Below are 24,565 nucleotides of genomic sequence, written 5' to 3'. Positions count from 1 at the left end.
AAGGTCCGCAGCCCCCACAGCCTTCGACATGCTTTCGTTTTCCACCAAAGGCGATGAATCCAAGAATTAGGATAGCGCTCGCAACAACATTCATGGTTCTCCTTTAAGGAGCGAGTTAATTAAGGAAATGATAGTTGCGGCTTCTTGATTGACCAGACGCCTGACTCTCTTTGGGGGAAACCCCCTGACAGATGCTGCCACACAGATAAACATACAAAATTAGTCTTCATTTGCTATCGAAAGTGTCTGACCATGATACGTGCACACGCTGTAAATCAAGGAATGTCTTTCTTTTGAAATAGAAGAATCGAAAAACTCCAACAACAAGTAAGTAAAATTTTAAGTGGGGGATAAATGAGTCATTGTGTTTAGGCACAAGTTTTAAAATTTGAATGCATAGAGACTTACCTATTTATGTTTTCAACTTTAAGCTGGTGCACTTAAGGCGACTTCTAGACACAAATATCAGAATACGCAGGTATTCCAAATTCGTATACAAAAGGTAAAGATTTGCAATTATAATTCAGGACAAATACAGAGTCTATCACGTAGTAGTAGAACCGTTACGTGCAGAATTGATAAAAATCTCTTAGAATAATTTTCATAACAAAAAAGTGTTTGTCGCGACGTGATGCCATTCTTCAAATTGTCATATTCCAGAATCGCTATTATTTATCTCAAAAATTTCTTTCTCTTCCTTTGAGAGAAAAGCAGTAAATTTGCCACTCCAAATTTAGATCGTGTGTTCAATGTAATTTGAAGAGCTATTTTGGACAACAATAGATCTCCTTTAGGCTGTAAAATATCACGCAATTTGTCTAGAGAATTTTAATAGATGCGGGCTATTTGCAGGAATACCATATAAGGGCACTGCAACGTTACGCATAATGGCCCTGCTTATCCAAAAAAATTGATTCCTTAAAGCGCTCTTCAACTGCAGTTCTCTCCGCTTGCCCATGATACACGGGAAAGTTATGATTACTAAACATTTCCCAATTCAAATTGGATGACCCGTTCTAATGGTTCTTATTTGGGAAAGCATGTATTATTCATTATTCATGACCACGTAGTGCTACTTACTTCCTTAAATTTAAAGGGTTATCTTTCACGCGAAGTAGAACAGATCGAGCACCGCTCCAAACGTGTGAGACCAAAGACCAAACATTCATGGTTCTCCTGCAAGAGCGAGTTAATTAAGGAAATGATAGTGGGGACTTGTTGATTGACCAGACGCCTAACTCTCTTTGGGGGAAACCCCCTGACAGATGCTGCCATACAAATAAACATACAAAATTAGTCTGCGCGGCAACTTCATTTGCTATCGAGAGTGTCTGACCATGTTCGTGCACATGCTTAGGGTTCCTTGTAAATCAAGGAATGTCTTTCTTTTGAAATAGAATAATCGAAAAACTCCAACAACAAGTAAGTAGAATTTTAAGTGGAGGAAAAATGAGTCATTGTGTATGGGCACAAGTTTAAAATTTAAATGCATAGAGACTTACGTATTTATGTTTTCACCTTTCAGCTGGTGCACTTAAGGCGACTTTAAGACGCAAATATCAAAGTACGCAGGTATTCCAAATTCTTAGGTATAGATTTGCAATTATAATTCAGGACAAACACAGAGTATCACGTAGTAGAAGAACCGTTACGTGCGGAACTGGTAAAAATTTCTTTGAATAATTTTCATAACAATAAAAGTGTTTGTCACGACGTGATGCTATTCTTCAAATTGTCATATCCCAGAATCACTCTTATTTATCACAAAAATTTCTGTCTCTTCCTTTGAGAGAAAAGCAGTAAATTTGCCACTCCAAATTTAGATCGTGGGGTCGATGTAATTTGAAGAGCTATTTCGTACAACATCAGATCTCCTTTAGGCTGTAATAAAATATCACGCAATTTGTCTAAAGAGTTTTAATGGATACGGGCTATTTGCAGGAATACTATACGGTGGCACTGCAACGTTACGCATAATAGCCTTGCTTATCCAAAATTTGATTCCTTAAAGCGCCCTTCAACTGCAGTTCTCTCCGCTTTTGCCAGTTCATTATACAGAAAAATTATGATTACTAAGCATTTCCCAGTTTAAATTTGGCGACCCATTGTTATGGTTCTTATTTGGGAAAGCACGTACTGCCCGTAAGGCATGGAACTGAAAATTATTAAAATAATTTACGACCATGTAGTGCTACTTACTTCCTTCAATTTTATCGGTTATCTTTACACGCGAAGTAGAACAGATCGAGCACCATTCCAAACGTGTGAGACCAAAGAGTTCCCTACCTCAGTATAACCGGGGCAAGTCCCTTAAGTTTGGAAACTGAAAGCATACATAAATATTACCACATCGCTTGTAATTGACGCAGCAGAAGAGTTCAGGTTACAAAGAGTTTTGTTTTCTCCTTCCATCCTCAACGTCTGCTTTGTTTTTTGTAAGCTCGGTAAATTTATCTGTACCCGTTGACGGTCTAATTTTGTACTTACTTCTTCATTTCATACTAGATGATTAATGTTGTTATGGTGTTGTTTAAATAGGGATCGAACTTTATAAACAACTAAAGAACATGAGTGTGCTACGTTGGATTTACATGTTGCCATCCTTTCTTACGTTGCTTGACACGAAAAGGACTCAAGTAAACGGAGGTAAGATAAAGGGGAAAATAAATACTCCTTGCATACGATCAGATCTGCAAAGTTAGGAGAGCTGGAAATCGACGCTTTACAGTCACGTAGTAGTCCATGGGAACCCCATGGAAACTTCCTGCTCTTTTCTCAACCACAGTATGGATTCAGTTTTCACTAGCCATTGTTAAAACTCTTATGGAATTCATATAAATACTTTCCTAAGCCGAAATTTACGTTAAACAAAGCTGCAGCTGTCAGGTAGTTGTTATCCGTTAATATGCAAACGTCTAAATCTTCCTTGTCTCCTGTCTAGAACTGTAAACAACGTGGCAGTTCTTCCTTTCGATCAGAGTTCTTAAATTTCCTAAAGTTGCTTTTCTAAGGTCACTGTTACTTTCTGGTTATCAAAATGTCAATCCTGCCTGGACTATGCAAAGGCATTGAACACGAAAATAGTAAATAAATAAACACCAGTTCTTTCACGGTTCACTTACTGATCCGAGGAATTAAAATATTTTTCATAGACTCAAAGAAGGCTGGTATATATATTCCTTACAATAACTCTTCAAACTATTAGGATCAAAACTTCTGAAAGATTATCACTCGCAACGGAAATTGTAAACAGTCACTTCACAAAGGGAGGAGTGGGTCTGTAGTTTCGAGAAGTTAACGGAACAAGTGATCGACACCGGAAGTTGAAAACATGCTGCACAAACCTAATAATGGGCCAATGAAATCACGGCCTCTGCAAAGCCAGGTTCCACCAATCGGTCCCATTCCCAAGCATGTGGTTCACTTGAGGGTCTCAATGGGCTAACGGCTTTTATGGCTAACCATTAAAATTTGGGCCATTTTACGGCGAATGGTTGATTTCTTTTTGATGCGATTGCAAGAAAAAATTTTACAGTTAAGTTTTTTAAGAATCACAGATAAACCTTATCAGTTTTTACGCCTGACGGCTAATTTCTTTGCAGTTTTAGGGCTAACGGTTGACCCCATTGAGACCCTCTCCTTTGGTAATGAATTTACCTCTATTTTCACTTTCCATTCTTTAATGACAGAAGAGGCAAATCCAATGCTTAGTTATTTAGATATTTCGTTCAAAAAAGATTTCAAATCACGATTTTTTTCCTCACTACTTTACGACCTTCCGGAAATTACATTTAAGACCACTGAAGACAATTCCATGTATGTTTTACGTTTTAACTTTAACTACAATGGTATTCAAGTCTAACCACCAATTTTTTTTTATCCCCCCATATTTATTAAAGGGGTAAGTTTCGAAGGAAACTGTGGTACTGCGTCAGCGGGAGAATATAACAGGGTAATTTGTTATTTTCAACTGAGTTGATAATATGAATTGGCCACAGCAAAAAGTTTCAAAGCTGAACTTTCGAACATCAGCCCTTCAGCAGAGCGAATGGAGAAGGGCTTACGCTCGAAACGTTAGCTTTGAAGTTCGTTCAAGTGGCCGATTTACGTTAAAACCAAAACACCCATTATCGTGGCTGTTTTTATTTTTTATTATATCAATATATAACAGAGTATAAGGGGTGAACTAAAAACAATTGACTGCCAATTTACCAGGGGGTGGGGGGTATAAGAACATTACAGAGCCTTACGGAGGATAAGGTAAATTTCATCATAAAAGAACCAAAATTCCCCTCTCCCCTCTTCCTCCCCAACTGATGAATAATGACAGGTCCCTTATTTATTTCTTTTTTCATCCGTAGTTTCGCTATGCAGTTCTCCCTGTTTGTTAGTTTCTAACACAACGGATATTGTTACCATGAACATCCAAACCTCTTCTATTAACTCAGTTGTATTGGGTCTAACAAGAGCTGTTGCGATCGACTATCACTTAAATTTGGGCTACGTATTTTGGAGTGACGTCACCGAACACAATATCAAGCGTCTTCACCTCGATACTGATACTAAAACTACAATTATCAGCAATATTGGAGTTTGCGATGGACTCGCTGTGCATTGGAGGACTTCCCAGCTATTTTGGACAGATACAACATATAATACCATATCCGTATCAGACCTGGATGGCAATAACCAAGTTGCAATAGTTTCCTCTGATCTCGATAAACCAAGAGGGATTGCTTTGGATCCTGACAATAAGTAGGTGTTTGTCTGTTCACAAATTGAGCCATTAGTAAGTAGTTTTAAAATTTTGTACTAAAAGGGGACATTCTAGGGTTACTTGCTTTAATAGGATAATCGCTACACGCAGTTTCCATTAACTAACCTGATTACTTTTCTCATGTTCTCTCCGTTCAACCCTTCTATGATTTCTACCGACAGGTTTATCTTGAGTTAAAGTTTGAGATGTGGAAGATATAGCTAATAGAAATCACTATATGATTGATATAACTAATACCACACATGATCTCATATATTTGGTTTCTGTTCTAGATTTATTTATATGTTTTGTTCGTGTGTCCCTGTTTTGTTTTGTTTTTTTCTTTCTCTCTTTCTTTCTTTTTGTTTGTTTTTTTTTCCTGTGTGGTAAGGTGGGGTAGGAGGGAGGAAGAAATAGAGGACAGCTGGAGCTAAGTCTAAAAAATTACCTCTCTGTATTTCTTTCTTTTCAATCGTCCAACAGTTTTATGTTCTGGACTGACTGGGGACTTAACCCCAAAATTGAAAGAGCTACCTCGAGCGGAAAACAAAGGTCAGCCATCGTTACAACGAATCTTTATCATCCAAATGGTCTTGACTTAGACAAAGGAAATCAACGCATATTCTGGGTTGATGCAGCCTTGGACAGAGTAGAATCCATCGATTACAACGGTGGTAACAGGAAGCTGCTATTCCAACGGAGTGGTTTACATCCATTTGGAGTTACTTTGGTTCCACCCTTCTTGTTTTTTACCGACTGGAATACAAACAGAGAGGTTCATAAACTAGACGCCCTGACTGGAGAAGTGTTTCGAAGCTACAGTATCAATGGTGGAAAGCCAATGGGCGTCGTAGTTTACGATGGCTCCCGACAACCATCAGGTCAGTTAAGTCCTATGCATGCGAATACCAAGGGGTTTGTCAAGTCCATAATGGAATTTTATCTTGAGTTAAGTAATCAGATAGACTTCCTTCGTTCCAAACTCCTTATGCAACACTGCACAAAAACATTTCACCACATCATTAACAGTATTTTAATCATTTATTCTATTTTCTTATTTAGTCTCTTACAACTGGATTCCTTCATAAATTTTTATACTTTTGACAAGATAATGACGTGAAGTAAACGTTTAAAGTCCTCTCCTAGTATTTTATCTTTTCTAACGATGAAAACCTATTTTGTCTTTGCAAGCGTCAAGTCCATGTTCTGTAAACAATGGAGGATGCAGTCATTTTTGCGTTCCAAAAGCCTCTGGTCATGAGTGCATTTGTCCAACAGGCTTGGCAGTAAAACATAATGGAAAAACGTGTGAAGAAAGTAAGTCTTTGGCTCTCGTGCTTGAGTTCTGTATCATCACTTTTGTCGCGTATTTCTAATAAACATTCTTCATTAACTTTCATTACAGAAGAAAATAAGTTTTTTCTATATACGGATGCCGACGAGAAATCGACGAACATCATTTCATTGGATGTCAACTATTTAGTATCCAAAACCTTGTTCGTGCACCTTGGAGATCATCGTCCTATTGCTTTGGACTTTGACCCTCTTGAAGATCGCGTTTACTGGACTGACGTAAGACAAGGGCGCATCATGAGCGCCTTCAGAAACGAATCTTCAGCAAAAACTTTGTATTTTTGTAACGTCCTTAATCCTGATGGCTTAGCTATTGACCACGTGGGTCGAAACATTTATTGGACAGATACTGGGACAGACAGGATTGAATTGGGTCGTCTTGATGGAACAAAAAGGAAGGTCTTATTCAAAGATGCACTCGATGAGCCGAGGGCCATAATACTTGATGAAAGAAATGGGTAAGTGATTGAAAGCAGTTTTGTTATGTATGTCCAGTATGTTCAGGAACTGCCTTTTCTCTTTCACCCTTTTTATCCTAAATTTGATAGCCTCAGTCCATTTTTCTAAATTTACTCCTAGTTTTTGATAGCTCCTTTTGTTCTGATCCATAACAATAGGCAAGCAAATTGCGTTCAAAAAGACCCTTAGGAAACCTACTTTTCTTATCTTTGTTTGCTTTCAGCATGATGTACTGGACTGACTGGGGAGTCAATCCAAAGATTGAGAAAGCCGAGATGGATGGCTCAGGGAGACAATCCATTGTCACAGGAAATCTAGCCTGGCCAAATGGACTGACCATCGACCAGGCTACAAACCGTCTATACTGGGTTGACGCTAAATTGGACACTATAGAGATGACCGACCTTAATGGTGCGAGTAGACAGGTTCTGTTATCATCTGCAGATCAAATACATCCCTTTGGTTTAGCGTTGTATGAAAGTGTGCTTTACTGGACTGATTGGAATAAGAAAAGCATTCTACGTTACAATTTAACCAGTGCAAAACATGAAACGGTGATTCCTGACCTCCAGCAACCGATGGACATTCACGTTTATGATCCATCTTTGTCATTTACAGGTAATTACTCAGATTATTAGTATTTCAATTTAAAGCTTTACAATTTAAGTTCACAGTCCCTTTCAATGTCAAAACTTGGATGGACTTGAAACTCTCTAGCATTAGAAATATTAGACCTAAGGAAAAAGAAAGCAAATAGGAGAACGTTTCAAGCGCTGCTCCATCTTAAGAATTTCAAGCCACAAATTCATAAAATACAGGAGAGATGAAAGTCTGAAGTTAGTGCAAATAATTAGAGGTGTTTATAAGATTATAAAATTCATGTTCTGACTTGTTACCGCCATTAGGTCCTCACGCATGTGCTCAAAACAATGGGTTATGCAGCGACTTCTGTCTACTGAAGCCAGGAGGATACAAATGCGCATGCCCAACAGGGATTGTGCTGAAGCCTGATGGGAGAAGTTGTGATAATGGTGAGGACGCAAGTCATATTTTCCCTTTTAACTTTGCCAAGTGCTTTTTAATGCTGGCCATACAAGTATCATAACTAGAACACGCGAGAGTAGCATCCTCGGCCAGGAATACATTTTGGAATAAAGTGGAAAGTAACCAAAGTTGCACATTTCCCTATTTAATCTTTAATTTTGTAATAGTGTTCATTTGTCGCTTATTCTTGAGAAAGTATGCATTTATACGACTGCTCTATCTCCTTTTTGTTCAAGATGGTTTTGAAAAAGCGAATTTAGAAAAATTCATGGTCTTTCCTGAAGCTGATACTCGAGAAATATACAGCGTTGCAATCTCAGTATCAGAGAGCCCTTGCAAACCTCTGCAAATCAAAACAAACATCTCTTCGCCCGTGGCGGTCGACTACGATCCACTCGATAGAAAAATATACTGGACAGATGTCGCCCTGAAATTAGTGGCAAGAGCTTTTCCTAACGGATCTTCCGTTGAGGTCGTCGCATACAACAAAGTTGAGGGGCCTGAGGGGCTGGCAGTCGATTATATTGAACGGAATCTATACTGGACAGATGCGGGAACCCGCAAAATCGAGGTGGCACGCTTAGATGGATCATCTAGAAGAAGTCTTATAACATCAGGAATCGAAAGTCCAAGAGCCATAATACTCAATATAGCAGAAAGGTAACTATAGGTAGTTTTATTTTGATTACGCGTCGTTATCTACGCATTAGTTGTCACTAATTGTTTTCTTGTCAATAGCGATGAAGTGATCTTTAAAACCTACACACACCATGAAACAAATTTCGGGGATAATTGGCCTTGAGTAATTGCTGCGCCTGTTTTTGCAACATAACGTTTTTATTCTGACGAGTTGCTCGAATGCAAACTATAGATTTGAAGTTGCACGAGGATTGTCACAGAACGAAAAGGTTTGTATCGAAGAGTTATAGAAGCGGTTTTCGCCAAAGGTGTTCCAATTCTTAGCAGGACGGGTAGAGAAACTCGTGAGACAGAAAAAGGAGAAGGAGCGAATCGGATGAATGGAATTAATTAAACTAGCTTAATGATTGTGCTCATCAAGGACAGATGCTCTACTGCTTCAAAAGAAAAAGGAAAAAAATCAGTGGGCTTTGGAAAAGTGCTAAATTTCAATATTTGAAAAACAGTTCTATAATAGTAAATATTGTCTCTGCAAATTTATGTACTAAGGACTCTACGCTAATCCTCTGATATTTCAAAGAAAACAGTGCTACCTTTGCAAAACAGTCGCCAACACATCAGATAGTTTGACGCAGGGTTGTGCGAATATTTGGTGTTAGATATTCTAAATTATTTACTTCTTTTTAAGTCACGATCATGATTTATTATTTCTAGGAAGATGTTTTGGAGTGATCGCGGATCTTCTCCAAAGATTGAACAAGCGAACATGGACGGCTCTTCCAGGGTGGTTCTTGTTAGTTCTGGACTTAAAGGGGTTAACTCACTAGCTATAGACTACTCTGGAAAACTGTTGTACTGGTGCGATGCAACTCTCGATAAGATCGAAAGGGTAGACTTTCAAGGGAATAACCGAGTCGTTTTACTGGACTTGTCATCTTATATTCGGCACCCATTTGCACTGGCCTTATCTGACAACATTATTTACTGGTTAGACTTGGAAAGGAAGAATATAAACAAATTCAACATTACTTCCTCTCTCAATGAGGTTCTGGTTCATGGGATGAAGTCACCGAAGGAGATGCACATCCACGATGACGCAAAAATCTTTTCTGGTATGCAATAATGAAATAGAGACTCAAACAAACAGACCTGCTCCCATACTGGATATTAAAGCTTTCTTGTCGACTATTCGATCTGATTCGTTTCTCAAAATTCTCATTTCGGGGGCAGGGCCAGCCAATGTGTGATCTGTTCACGTGGAAAACACACAATGCATCTTTTATCTAACGATGAAATGCACGAGCAATTTTCAATAATGTGCAAAGTGTTCCCTAATTGCTTTGGTTTTGCTTTACTTTGCCTGATGATTGGTTTAGAAAACTTGCGCCCCCCATGTAAATCAATTGGACGCAAGAATGCGATCGCGACTTTGTCGATCACGCTTTGCTGAGCCTCAAACAGTCTGTCTGTAATTATTTTGAGCCCTGATGGCTAATGATGATCCTAGCTTTTCTTCTGATTAACTTTTTTTTTTTGGGGGGGGGGGGGTTGTTTTCTGAAAAATTAGTTGAAAACTAAACTTTTCTCCCATAATGTTTTGCGCGCTCATACTGGTCGCTTTAACTCCACTTCCCTTGACGTGTAGGATCAACCAGCTGTTCGCATTTAAATGGGGGCTGTAGTCATCTTTGTCTCCCAAATCCAAGTGGACACCAGTGCTTTTGTCCTGAAGGAGTACTGCTAAAGCCTGGCGATCCCTTTACTTGTCAAGGAGGTAAGGAAAAGTCGATTCAAATTTTCACCAGTTTGTCCTTTGACCCCTCTAACTTGCTATATGTTTTTTCGATGTTGAACGTATGTTCCATTTGGTAACAGCGTAGAGTGGCCTGAGTTCTAGGGGGACTTACCTTTCATAATTGACTGACACGGTTGTGTAAAGGGTTGATGGATGGCAGCTTTAAATCAAAAAAGTTATTTTTTGTTGTTTTATTTCTATTTCAGTTAACCGCTGTGCCCATTTGTCTGTGCCTTCAAACGGAAGCTTACATCCCTGTTCTAATCTTCCTGGAAATACCTGTCGGTTTTCCTGTGACAAAGGGTACATTCTCACCGGATCAGCAACGCGAACCTGTCAAGACGATGGCACGTGGACCGGCACACAGGCTAAATGTAACGGTAGGGTAACCAAAGCAACCACTCTTCAAATACATCTCTAAATAAGAAATGCCCCAGTGGATGCTAGGAACCATTATAACGGGTTTTTTTCTTTGGGCCAATCTAAGCAAAGAATCCTGCTAAAGACTTATTGACTAAAAATGAAAACAGAGATGTAAACCAACTTACAGACAGTCAGAGATACAGACTGATAGGTAGGCAGGCAGCCAAACAGACAGGCCGAAGGACACCCGGAAGTATAGAAGGAGAGATAATCATACAAAAAGGGGGATATTTAGGGCTTCCGGGGCTGCCAGGTAGAAACGCAACCAAGTAAATTGCTAATATTTAATTATTCAATGAATTTTTTGGCTTCCTTTTGTTTCCTTGTTTCGTTCTTAGCTGCCACATGCCCAGCCTTATCCATACCAGCAAATGGAATCCAGACGGGTTGTTCAGGAAAAACGGCGGAGCAGCACAACAAAATTTGCCAATTTTCCTGCAAGTCTGGGTTCACTGGGATTGGTTCTCCTACAAGAAAATGCCAAGAAAATGGAACCTGGAGTGGGCAAGACTTCGTATGTTCAGGTTAAATAAACTGCTACTGTAAAAGCACCACTTACATAGGGATCCCAAATGGTTCTCGTTTAAAGTCTGCCTTAGTCTTATCTTCCTCCTACTAAAGGCCACATCACAGGTATTTGTTTAACGAAAGTTTATAAACAGAGAGGCTCCGCACCTGGACAAAAGATAAGTTTAGTATATTAAAAACAAATCGGTTTTTCTGATTTTTAAACACTCTTTTATCTTTGTGTCAGTTATCAACTGTTCCAAGCTTGTGGTAAGTCCGGGAGATCCGTTGCGCATGAGCAGCTGTGGATATAACTTCGGAGCACAGTGTAACTTTTCCTGTCCCACTGGTTATCGCTTAAATGGATCCTCATCACTCAAGTGCGTTGCTCAAAGTGACAGTCCCCCAGGCGTTTGGGATAATCGTCTGCCAACCTGTCATGGTACTTTTTGTCGCTGAATATATTTTTGCTCCATTTTACTTGCTCCTTCACCTTTTCCTTCAATACGTCTTAAGCATAACTTTTTTTCTTTGCAGCCATTACTTGTCCATCTCTTCCTATCCCAAAACATGGACAAAAGGTTGGATGCATTGATCCTGTATGGGAGCCTTATGATACCCACTGTAGTTTTGCATGCCAAGCTGGCTACAGTCTGCTTGGTTCCTCTGTCAGGCGATGTCTACAAAACAGCACATGGAGTGGAGTTGCATCATCATGTCAAGGTAAGGAGCCTAAAGGTCCATATGCTCAAGAAACAAGACATCCTTCGTCCTCAAGATGAGCTGTTTTTTTAAGGAGTCCCATGAGCACATTCTTTGACAGACTTGCATTGAGACTCACGGTCTAGGCCTGAGGCTGGATAGAGCGTGCGTTTATGTATCTTTTTTTCTTGTTCTCTTTCTGCTTCCTTTTCCATTTTTTTGAGAGGTGTGAACTGTATAATTCCCACCGTTATTAAGAATTATGTTTGGATGGAAAAATTCTGAAATGTTTTTCGAAAGATGTTCAAAGCCGTTTCTTATTTTTTAACGTTTCTGTGCTCCAATCATAGGTATTTCTTTACGATTATTTTCAGTTGTCGCCTGTGTTCCACTCTTCCTTCCCATGAATGCGATCATTTCTCCATCTTCATGTGTATCTGGTAGTCCTTATGGTCAGACATGCAGATTTTCCTGTGGAACTCTAGGATACGTTCTTGATGGAACTTCCTCAAGAGTATGTGGCAACAATGGGAAATGGACAGGATCCAACAACACCCGCTGCATAGGTTAGTTTATGTTGTAGAAAATAAAAACCATTTAGTTATCAGAAATATTTGGTCATTCCGTTTAGAAACGCTACACCATGGGTCATGGATATCTGTGCAAATTTTTATACTTCGTTATTTTAAAGGAACGTTAATTTGAGCCATTCTCCATGATCGCCTTTCTAATTCCTTCTGGTTTGTTGCTACCTCTTTGCACTGGCAATCTACAATCGTCCAAAAAATGTTTAGGACACCGCATCATTTTCAAATGTATATATAAATTTCCATTCCCATAACCTCATTATGATATTCCTTTTTTTCAACATAGCACATAGCATTTCTTATTTTTGTAGTTTAGTTGCAGTCTTAAGCAGCATCACCACCAGCAAAGATGCAGGATAACTTGTTCATAGCATGTTAAAAAAAAAGGCTTATCAATTTTCCAAGTGTAATGGCTCTTGGGAGACTGTAGCTCAAAGGTCTTAGTGGTTGTGTCCGGATTAGGACCTGAAGAAAAGCTTACAGAAACTTAAAATCATAACTTATTGTGCCGTTCGCTGTGTCTTCCTCTTACATCGGGTGTAGATAAGTTTCAACAAACTATTTGGAAAATTGACCATCGCTAGGGTGTGGGGGGGAGGGGGGGTTGACAGCAATAATTTAGCATCTCTTTCAGAAGAATTGATATAATTCCTTTCCGTTCACGTGAAAGGAATCCGGAGAAGCCTCGTGTGGGTTACCTAGCCTGCAACACCTTTTATCAAAGCTCGCATCGGCACTGATTTACATTTGATCCTTTTTTCATCGCTTACAGACAACATGCGCCCCTCTTTCAATAACACTTGTCCCCACAACATGGTTTTCTATACCGCTGGATGTTCACCAACTGCTCTTGTCGAGTGGAATGAACCAGTTGCTGATGACAATTCGGGCCACGTATCGGTCAGCTATCCAGCAATTCGACCACCCACTCAATTGGACGTTGGCCTCTATCGAGTGATTTACTCAGCCAAAGACGATAACGGAAACAGTGCTAACTGCAGTTTCACCGTTCAAGTGACAAGTATGACACTTCGCATGATAACTCCATATAATTATTATAGTCATATCCTAATAAAGTGGGTAGGTTTAAGGGCGCCCTCTAATTGGCCACCCAAACTCCAAATATACTTTGCTATTCACCTCCGAGAAACGCACGTGGGAATTGCGCCTGAAAATATTGTAATCGTTGCAGGACTAAAAATAACCGCCATTAACCACCTTCACTTCCTTGGATACTTGTCAATTAACAGGTGGAAATTTGCTTCACGGCCAATGAAAACAAACGTCTTTCATTCACAGGAAAATCATGTCCAGTCCTTCCTCAACCAGTACATGGATATATATCGCTAACATGCCAGAACTGGTTTGGTTCCCAGGCTTCTTTCACCTGTGAAAAAGGATTTAATATGAAGGGCTCTCTTCTTCGCACCTGCAGAAGTGATGGGACCTGGTCAGGCAACACAACCTCTTGCCAAAGTAAGCAGCTTTAAGTTATAAATAATCCATATAACCTCTAAGTGAAAAAATATAGAATGTCCAGCCGTGTTGAGTTTTAGCGAAGTACTTACGAAAGTAAAATGCATTGAGGAATTCTGTTAACTGATTTCTTTATCTAAAAATTAGGTTTCCTATTTGTAAAGGTTTTCTCCCTTTTACTTTTTTTCTGTTTCGCATACTTTTGGAAAAAAAAATATGAAATTATTCGTGCAGTTTTGCAATCTGCTGACCTTCAAAAGCAAACTACCAACACTGTATTGATGCACGTACAGGATAATTCTCACACATGTTTCTATTCTCTCAGTTGTCAAATGCCCTGCCATAAGGGCCCCATCTCATGGTAGGGTCTTTCCCAGTCCTTGCAAGTTACTCTCAGGAGTTCATTACAAGACAGAGTGCTACTTCATTTGTGATGTTTCGGCCGGATATCAACCTCTAGGAGCAAGAAATGTGTCCTGCCTTGAAAATGGATCATGGAGTGCAGATGTTACTAATGTTAGATGTAGAGGTACTTAATTGACATTTTATTTTGATAATCCCTCAGTTATTAGGACATATTATGCATGATTTTAATCATAGTTTAAAAGCATATTTACAATGATAATAAAAAAAACAGACTAAATTTAGGATGTCAATGTTTTCCCTTTTGAACCCCTCTTGTGTTGATGTGATTTGGTCATTCTTTTCTACATCACAAAGTTTTTTCGGAGTAGGTTTCCCAGTTGTCTTTCTGTTTCACTGATGTAGGTGACCAATAAAGAGAATACTTCGTGACGAAGGAAGAATTGACGAGGACGCATTCAAACCAGTCGTTGGAAAGTTTAATCTTTCTAGTCACTCTAAGTAACGTGTGGTAATCTTCAGCACTCCCCTATTCTGGACCGTTCGGAAAGCTGCAAGCCTCTACAACAAAAATCTTATTCAAATCGGCACTCTTACTCCCCACGAACACTTTTTATTCACCTAATTTGTTCCTATGTTTTTGAACTGACCATGCTTCCACCAAAAGCATAAATATATTTTTCTGCGCATGTATCACACACAGCCTACGATTCCTCGATTTACTCTGACCAAGTGCCAACGCCGGAAACATCAACTTTAGAGTCTCCATACGATGGCCAAATATATCCTTAACTCACTTGATAACCATTTTTCCCGACAGATATCCAGCATCCTAGAATTCAATGCCCACTTGACATGACAACCCCCACAAAAACTGGTCAGTCATATGCGAACGTAACTTGGAAGTTACCAGTCCCCACGGACAACTCTAACGAACATTTGATTCTTACTGGCTTGACGCCGCCGCAGAAGTTTAATGTTGGTACAAATCACATCACGTACAAAGTCACTGACTCTTCCAGGCTGAGTTCATCCTGTACTTTCTCGATTCAGGTCAAAGGTATGAGTGCGTACACGCCGTTGATATTAGGCGTGGACATATCATTACTTCCAATCTTTCAACATGATATCTTTTAAAAGGAGCACATTTCTAGCCATTGAGTTTCGCAAAACCAAAACAAATGTAATCCCAGAGCACTCTACCTATTTACTTAAAAGAGGTACAAAAACTTTTACCATTTGCATCTTTAATCATTTTCCAGGTACTAACTATGGTGATATAAAACATTTATACACAAAATCACATCACAAATTGTACCAAATATTGACAATTCAACAGTTTTCTGCAACTTTTCAAATAGTGTCGGCTTTTTAAAAGCAAAAGCTTTGGTTCCTCAATAAAAGGAGGCCTAAAAAGGCTTTCAAACATCTAACTAGGGTTCGACAGAAAAATCTTCTTTTTATAAGATTGAACTTGGAAACATTTGCATGAGCAAATTTATTTGTTCAATTGTCAATCGCTCCTTTTCTTTTTTAAGGCATGTTTTCTTACAACATACCTTTTTTTGGTTAAAAGTTGTCTTTATTAACTTTCGACTTACATACAACAGTGCAGCACTAGCACAACGTAAAAACACAGCGTAATTATGACACCAACAATGCTTGTGTTACTTACAATACAACCCCTATTGATATTTATACTTATTGTAAAGTTACGTTAAAGACTACTCACAAAATGATTTTCTTTTAAATTAGCCTACACTACAAATTTTATGATACTTACACTACTTGCATTACGAGCTTTGAATAAATAATTAGGTTACTCTACATACTATACAATACATACACTGGCAAAGGTAGTTACAACTTATGAGAGGTAGACTGCAGCACATCACAAGCACAATGCAGATACTTCAATTATATTTCTACTCCAACAGATAAAGAGCCACCCAGAATTTCTCCGTGTCCCGAAGATGTACTCATTACTTCTGCAAAGCAATGGACTAAGGTGTGGCTACCCAGAGTTGAGGTCACCGATAATGTTGGTGTTCACTCATTTATTACAAACAGACCAAACGGAAGCGAGTTTACATGGGGACAACACAATATAACATATAGTGCTACAGATACAGCTGGTAATACAGCCACGTGCAAGTTCCGTATAATAATTAAGGGTATGTATAGTCTAGTCTAACTTTAAATTTACAGTTTTACAGTTAGTTTCCTTGGTAACAGTCATCGGATCAATGACTTTTTCTGAGCAACTGCGCTCCTACCTCTCCATCCTCCCTAACTTGTCATCAGTTGACTGTTGTTGGGTTAAGGGAGGGTAGGTGCGCTGTTGCTTAGATATGCTGACAGAGTTAGGGGAGGGGTAGGTGTGCTGTTGCTCAGATATGCTAACATTGATCCCGGTCATAGCTTGTTTGTGGGTAGAAAAGATATCACGACTCAGCGACCGGTCTTCCAACATACCAGATAAGAGCTACCACCGAATGATAGCACAATACCAAAATATAGCGTTAGGCTGGTAATTTTTTATCATTATTCTGAAATAATTGTTCTTTTTGGGAAAAGTAAGCAGGTTACTGGCGTTTTTAAAGATTGAATATGATTTAGGGGTGGTGCAGAATCCTCATTAAGTCACTGTTTACAGTTTGAAGAGCGCGATGGTCTACTGCCGCGATAAGGAAAGATGATGATGTAAAAAATGATGATGATGATGATGACGTAATTTCTGCTTATTTCTGAAATCAAGATTATGAATGTCCGAAGCTGCATTCACCACTGAATGGAGCAAAAGCATGTGACTTATGGCTGGAAGGTGGTAAGATCTGCACACTTCACTGTAACGCTGGATATGACTTCGCTAACAAACCACCAGATGCCTATTTCTGTGGTGCGTCAGGTGGATGGCTGCCTGATGAAAAAGTACCAGATTGCTCAGGTAAGCGTTAACACACTAAGCAACGTTAAAGTGTGGGCTGCATCCATGGAAAATGCCTTATGGCAACGATGGTACGGACTCTAGATAGTTGCTACCAAAAGAGGCAAAGTAGTCATCAAGTTGGCAGCCATGAACAGCTTTTCTCGCCTTGTTAGGCCTAATAAATAAGGCGTTGCCAGCATAAGCGGCTTGGGTAGCATATGAAAAAAAAATAACAAATTACATATGGTACATAGTTTGCATGTTCGAGTCTGAATCGAGAGATTGCTGTTCAACCCTGGGGCCTAACTCTCAAAAGTTTCGCTAACTCGAGAAGCACGAATATAACATTTATAAATCAAATTATACGCTAGGATGATGTCAGTCTTCGCCCAAACACTGGTGCATTCTGTTTCTTTTCCTGTTATCTTTACTGTTTGCATCTCAAATTTTTCAAAATCTCTATCTCGAAAGAAACATGGCAATAAAGTCCGCCTTTCTGGCCTGTTAAGTTCCCGGATCTTTCGAGAAACGGGCTCTTGTTCTAAGGAAAGGATTTTTCCCACAGTGCCTCTTTCTGCACAGGATTACAGATGAGTACCGCTGAACTGTGAGCCTGAAATCGTCTCCCGGCTACCTGTTGCATTTCAAATAATCTATCAGTCATTTACAATATGGAGTCCTTTATTTGGGAATCGAAGATCCGATTGCTTTTGTAACTCATCCGCGTCTTGCCACTCTTTAGGATTTTCTAAAACGTTTTTTGAAGAAAACAATTAGCAATTATTCATTTTCAAAACTTCTGTTACAGAAACACGCCAGCCGACGACTCTGCTCAAAATTCAGCTCCACTACCTAGCTGATCAATGCAGCGAGCAAATTCATCACCAGATCGCCAGCAACTTTATTGCACTTTACACCACTTATTTGGGACCAGACAATGGCTGCGATTCACTCGGGTTATGCACAATCGAAAACGTCGAGGTCGAATGTGGAGACCAGACAGGAACACTTCGAAAAAGAGACTTAGGAAGTAATCCGCTCTCATCAAGAATTTCACTTTCCATTAGTTTTGATTTCAAAGTTCCACTGCCCAGGAATACGACTGCAGCTGATCTTAATCAGACAACTGAAGAAATTTCCAGTAACCTATTATTAAAGTTTAACAGAACAGATGTGAATCTTAATATCAGTGGGATTTCCTTAGTTTTCGATGCTTCAAAACCACCTCAAGTCCGCTTCGTGCGCCTTTTATGTGATAGTGGACAGGTTCTAAGAGGCTCCAAATGTGGTAAGCAGATTTTGTAGTCATAAAAATTATCAAAACACAAAGTGACTGGTTAACCTGCTTTGCTTAAAGATTCTTATTTTGTCCAAGATAGTTGGTTACGCTTGCACTTTTCCATAAGCAAGTATTCTAAAAAATAATTTGATCGTTTTAGACAAACAGGAGCAGTGAGATACATGATGCAAATAAAAGAATAGCCAGATAATTTTTTATTTCACGTTTGCCAAATACTTCCCCATAACTATGAAATTTTCTAAAATGCCCGAGTATTCCAAAATGGCCGTAAAAGCAATTGCACATCCGCTTTAAAATTGGTTTATTTAATAAAAATAGGTGTTATACGATTGGCTGCCTACTCTAGATCAACAATCTTTCAAAGGCGCAAAATTTCTTCGCAGAAGGAATTTGAAAAATTATATGAGTTGAAAAAACGTATTGAAAAATCTTCCTATAGCTTTTAAGCCCCCAGATGGTTACGGAGTACTTGGCTAAGTTTAGACCCTATCGTAAGTAATAAGAAAGATGTAATTAACTCAACGAAGGAAACATGTCATAACCAAGCACCAAAAAGTCATTCTTTTAAATGAATCGACGTACAAAACATTTCTCCTGAAAATGAGTTTCCTCGCATGAGGATGAAGAATGATTCTAATATAAGTATCGAAAAGCCAATGCACTTGCCTTGCTATGCAGTCAGATGCTATTTAAACAGCTCTGAAATGGCTGACTCAAACAGTTTGATGATACATCAAACCTTTTTAAATATCTTCGTCCCTTTTTGTTATTTATAGTGAGCTGTCCTGTTGGATACTTCCACAATACCTCAGAGTGCCAGGCATGCGCAGTGGATCATTACCAGGATAAAGAGGCGCAGACTTCTTGTGTTCCTTGTCCATCCGGGACATCAACGTTTGGCGCGTTAGCATCTAGATGGCAGGGAAACTGTGAAGGTCTCTAAACAAATTGTACTAGATGTCTTCTTTTGACTTATGATGAATTTATTTGTACTGCTGTAAACAATATTCGTATTTGACCGCTTGCCAATTCTTATTTTCATCAGCAAATTCCAAAACGTCAAATACCGATGGGAAAGGGTCATCTGGTCACCTTCTCAATGTCATCATTGCCATGGCAATAGTTGTACCAGTCATTGTAATAGTTGCTGTCGCCATCTTTTGTGTGTGGAAGCAAAGAATGTAAGTCAAAAGCATCATTTTCATTTTTTTTTTTAAGGTTGTCATTATCGTCACCATAAGAATTTCTTACTGTTATTTTTATTGCCGTCGTGGTTTTTCAAAAGTGGAATAGATACCGATAGAGTTAAATTTCAATGGAAGAAAAAGAGGTGAAAAGGCTTAGGAAGGGTGAACTGGCGTGAACAGAGCAAGGGTGATGGTGGGGTAACGTGTTGACAGCGTTCAAGCCAAAATTGCCAGAGCTCGTCTCAATATCAGTGAAATAACAACAGGAAGCATTTAAATAATCGTACTGGATGCCAGGTTTATTCATCGCTGAAAACCATTCCCTTCTTCGCTCTCCCCCATTCCCTTGCCGATTCATCAAGTTTCCCTGATAGTTTGCCAGTTTCCCTTAATACTTAATGGTGGAGAGCATCACATTGACGACAAAAGAAGTAACATATTGTCCTCAAGATTGCATCACTGTGACTTTACCGTGGCTTAAATTTGGACCTCTCGAACAGTTGCTCCTGCGTACTACTTACTAAACCACCGCAATTCCCAACTTTGATATATCCTCTCCTCAGATCCTTTGTGATATCGGCATCTAAAGGTTACCTCCACTACACAACAACCCACGCACAAAGCATAAAACAAATATTCTTATTTTGGCCGAGTAAGGCATTAACAAAGTTAAGAATTTGTCTTATTTCGGAGTTCCGAAATGACACAGCATAGCAATGACATAGTTGAATGACATAGCATCACATAGCAAGTTTTGATACATGCGAGCTAGTTAAAGATTCATTTCTCTCTTTCTCAGCTATTTTATCGTTCCTCCCTCAGAAGACCTCGGCGAACAACGTCTGAAACCAGGGGACACAACAATCCAGCATATGAAGATCCAATGAATAACCGTGTCTATGAGGAAATTGAAGAATTGCAGTTTCCGAGTCCTCATTCCCATTATCAGTTACTGAACACGGAACCACATACTTACGCGGAGCTTCGAAACAGTCACTCTCAAGCCTAAGGAAATAGTTTGACGAGTTCAGACAATCTGAGTTGAGATTCTTTTTGTTATAGTCCTACCTTCACCGGTTTAAGCCGTGGATATGCAAAGCACAGGAAAAAGCAACGCGTTAACGCGGCCTAAGAAGTCTGGGGAGAGCATATAACTTACATAGGATGCCAACCCAATCTTGATTATGGCAAATCAATTGGGGTGGGCTCTTGTGGGGAAGCCGGCTAATTTTGTGCCGATAATGTACTACGAAATAGCCTTTTTATCAGAACGTCAACAACTGGATATTACCTCTCAATACTTTCTTAGGAGAGTAGGAATTAAATGTCAAGGTTTTTTAGACTTGACCCGACGAAACAACAAATTATATTCTGCACGTTATATCCACGAGTTCATCATAGTGTCACTTGGATCTTGTTATGCAGTATATATTTATGGGCTCGAGCGCGGAAGGTGCATAAGGATTAGAGGAAAGAGTCAATACTTCTAATAGGCATCGAGGGAAGCGTTATCACGAAAAAAAAATGCCCGAAATTCAACGATAAAACCGCCCGCGTAGACAAATCAAATCCAATCCCTTGGACAGTGTCATACGTTATAATCAGAGATACACTCGAGGTGAAATGTAAATTACGAATTCAGAATAAAATGTTTCACTCTTAGTTGTTTTTGGATCTTTATCACTTTCATCATCTTACATGACTATCTCATGGAAAAAAGGTATTTTAAATTTATTTTTCCAAAAGTGTTTCTAACGCCGCAGATGTTTCCTGTTTTACACGTGTCCCGAAATATTATGGAGAAGTAAAACATGTTACAATTCTAGCCTTCAGACAAACAACAATCTTGCTAACTTTTTTCATCAATAAATAACCCCCACCCCCTTGCAAGTAAATTCTTTACTACATGATCATGATCACCCATTTAAGACGCTTTTTAAATTAATATGACGGTTGATCATAGCTGATCAAGAAGACATAGTCGATCAAGAATATGTATAAAAATCATCAGTTTAAAAAAGTACGATTCTGAAGAAGCAGCACTGATTAGCAACTGAAAAATTTCTTTACTTGGGTGCATGTTTTGATTGTTTATTATTTGTAGAACTACAACCTTTTCTAGCAACTTCAGAAATGAGAAAGTAATGAACTACTTGTCCAAAAATGAGAAAATAAAACCATATCGATTGTGTGAGTTTTCAGATCGGAATATAAAGAGCACAAATTATGCAAGATATTATGAAAAAATTAAAACGGTCTAAGTTCTCACGTGCAAAGAAAGAGCTACGATTAAAGCTAAATTAAATTCCAACAACGTCTATGAATCAGCACAGTTTCTTAAACTATTCACACGAGTCTCTTTTCTTCTTTTTCAAAACAGCTCCAGGGTCATCAACTCTCTTTCTTTTCTGTTGTAGCCGAGATAAGTTCCTCCTGACCTGAAGTGCCCTTACATGTTCTTAACCATATTTGGCGATATAAATTACCGATGCACGATCAAGACAGTGCTTGGCCTCTTCGAACTCGCCCAGGCCATTGTAAATACTACCCAGTTTGTGGTAAGAATGTGCGACATCGACATGTTCAGGTCCCAGCTTTTTGAGTGTAATCTCTAATGCATGCTTATGGTAGTCTTTTGCCTGATCTGTTTCGCCCAGCGTGTGATGTAAATTACCAAGACTGAAGTAACAGGTTGCAACATTAACATGTTCAGCTCCCAGCTTTTTCAGTTGAATCTCTAGTGCACGCTTATAGCGTACGATGTAAATTACCAAGATTGTTGCAACAGGTTGCAAAGTCAACATGTCCAGGTCCCAGCTTTTTCAGTTGAATCTCTAGTGCACGCTTATAGTAGTCTTTTGCGTGATCTGTTTCGCCCAGCTCACTGTGTAAAACACCAAGATTTTTGTAAGTGTTTGCAAAGTAAACATGTTCAGGTTCCAGCTTTTTCAGCTGAATCTCTAGTGCACGCCTGCAGTGGTCTTTTGCTTAATATTTTTCGCCCAGCTTACTGTGTAAATTACCAAAATTTCCGTAGGTTCTTGCAACGTCAACATGTTCAGGTCTCAGCTTTTTCAGTTCAATATCTAGTGCACGCTCATAGTAGTCTTTTGCTCGATCTGTTTCGCCCAGCTTACTTAGTGAATTACCAAGACTGTTGTACGTGCTTGCAACGTGAACATGTTCAGGTCCCAGCTTTTTCAGTTGAATCTCTAGTGCACGCTTATAGTTGTCTTTTGCTTGATCTGTTTCGTCCATTTCACTGAGCGCATCAACTAATCTGTTGTAATATTCTGCCTTTGCTTGGTCCGTACCAACGTAACTTAAGTCAATCGGTGTTAACAGCAATTTACTGTAGATTACCGCTGCTCCAAACTCACCGTGGTCTCGGCACATTTCACTAAGGCTCCAAAGGCCACCGGAATAATTTATAAAATTTCGGCAACTTAAGATTCGCGAGGAGCGATGTCGTGGCTAGGTTTGGGAGGGAGAATGCAAAATGGAGAGACATTGGAAAGTAATTTTTCTTCTAAGGCAAGCCTCTGTTCTTCTTTTCGTTGAAGTTCCTGTCCTTTTTCTTGAAGCTCTTCTAGTTTTTCTCCTGTTTTGTTCCTTCTTCAAGAAGTTCCTTGTCTTTTTCTAGAAGTTCCTTTTTCTTTTCCTTAAGTTCTTGTTTCAACTCGTCAACCTTCCTTAAAACTTCGTCTAACTTCTCTGTGGGGAAGTTTGTTTGATTTTTAATGTGGGGAGACCGAGTGCGGTGAATACAGTTTTAACTTTTAAAATAACTTTTTGGAAATCTCTGTCGAAGAGGTGGCTCCGTGGCATATGTGCAAATTCTTTATTTCGAAATTTCCTTAGGTCGTCCACATTTGATCTGTTCGATGGATTGAGGTACACAATCTGAATACCGGATAGCGTAAAACAGCATGGTACAATCCCATTTAGCTGTGTCGCCATTCTTCATGATTTTCAACAGCCGCGCGTTTCTCCTTCTGTTGGAAAGGGGCTCGCCACTCCAGAAGTCCATTCCATTTTTGGTTAGATCTTTCCATTCTCCCAGTGTTGTCTTGTATCGATTGTCCTATTCTTGTTTGAGGATGGTTCGCAAACCCTCAGTTAGTATGTCAGTGACCACGTAACAAATCCTGTAGTAACTCAGTTGTGGTGTACTTCAATACAGTGGCCATTATCAGTTACATCCTATTAAAACCATAGTTATGTTAGTACCCAATTCGGTTATCTCGGTGGGTCGCTATACTTTTGCTGATCCTTTAACAGTTTTGCCGTACTTGTTTTGAATACTTATTTACCTACCAAGATATTTTCGCTGATGCACGTCAATTATATACTAGACAGGAAGGTGAGGGCAACTTAAAAAAATCTCGCTTTCAAAACAATTTGCTTAATGGAGTCAGAGGCTAATAGAAGGGAGGAAAAGAGAGTGATAAAGATTCACTGTCACCCAAAACGTCAGTATAATACAGAAAAGTGTTTAAAGCATTGGGGATACGGTTTATGTGTGAAAAAAACAATCTTCTTGCTTCATTATTTGTTAATTTGTTTGTTTCTTTCAGTACTCACTTGGTCCCACGATAGGTATTTTTTTTCGAGACACAGTCGACCTCAAATACGGAACTCTGCAGATCTCGCCTGATTTGCCCCCTTCGCATACAAGAGAGGGAAATTAGGTTAAAATGTTGACACTGAATCATTCGGCAGAACAAAATTAAGCCGGGAACTGATGGTCAAAGTTAAGGATAGGGGAATTTTTAAGCTGTACAATTATCGTCTTCTACTGGGCTGACATTTTTTTCAGCTTCCGAGGTAATTATTGATGGTACTCTTACAAAAGCTACACTGCAAGTCTCCTAGCTATTCTATAGCTCTATTCGAATGTCTCAGCTCGCTCGCTAGTGATTAATCAAGGATCACTTTTCACTGAGTTCAGGTATACTGGCATAAAGTTAAAACTAACCATCACTCTTACATAAATACAGGAGAAGTTCGCCAATCCGATCTCAATGACACCTAAAGATATGTTG

General features: G+C 39.2%; 2 protein-coding genes across 15 annotated transcripts in view; one reads left to right on the top strand and one right to left on the bottom strand.

Annotated features, from left to right (window-relative positions):
• Positions 1-194, bottom strand: part of LOC149046105 (uncharacterized) — a 33,587-nt gene extending 33,393 nt beyond the window's left edge. For both annotated transcript variants that reach the window (XM_089206403.1, XM_089206404.1), the window contains exon 1: positions 1-194. In XM_089206403.1, coding sequence (XP_089062529.1) covers positions 1-94 — 94 coding nt within the window. In that variant the 5' untranslated portion in view covers positions 95-194.
• Positions 108-21,182, top strand: LOC113668821 (uncharacterized). Of its 13 annotated transcripts, none has more exons than XM_089206411.1 (27): positions 108-327; positions 1,526-1,572; positions 2,539-2,646; positions 4,362-4,755; positions 5,240-5,637; positions 5,948-6,073; positions 6,162-6,567; positions 6,792-7,186; positions 7,474-7,599; positions 7,849-8,272; positions 8,966-9,363; positions 9,897-10,025; positions 10,253-10,426; positions 10,808-10,993; positions 11,224-11,418; positions 11,514-11,699; positions 12,053-12,244; positions 13,038-13,286; positions 13,565-13,741; positions 14,067-14,270; positions 14,925-15,164; positions 16,042-16,278; positions 16,863-17,051; positions 17,842-18,321; positions 19,110-19,268; positions 19,379-19,514; positions 20,343-21,182. In XM_089206411.1, exons 3-27 carry the CDS (start codon positions 2,568-2,570, stop codon positions 20,527-20,529), a joined length of 6,066 nt encoding a protein of 2,021 aa, XP_089062537.1. In that variant the 5' UTR covers positions 108-327; positions 1,526-1,572; positions 2,539-2,567; the 3' UTR covers positions 20,530-21,182. The 13 variants fall into 13 exon arrangements, with proteins under 13 accessions (XP_089062537.1, XP_089062546.1, XP_089062541.1 ...); XM_089206416.1 differs by lacking the exon at positions 108-327 and adding an exon at positions 1,296-1,422 and having other exon boundaries at positions 20,346-21,182; XM_089206409.1 differs by lacking the exon at positions 108-327 and adding an exon at positions 1,296-1,422.
• The last annotated feature ends 3,383 nt before the right edge of the window (positions 21,183-24,565 follow it).

Source organism: Pocillopora damicornis, chromosome 5 (assembly GCF_964200805.1).
Source record: "Pocillopora damicornis chromosome 5, jaPocDami1.2, whole genome shotgun sequence".
Classification (NCBI taxonomy): Eukaryota; Metazoa; Cnidaria; class Anthozoa; order Scleractinia; family Pocilloporidae; genus Pocillopora; species Pocillopora damicornis.
The sequence above is the reverse complement of the archived record's forward strand: the minus strand, read 5'-3'. Positions and strand labels throughout refer to the sequence as shown.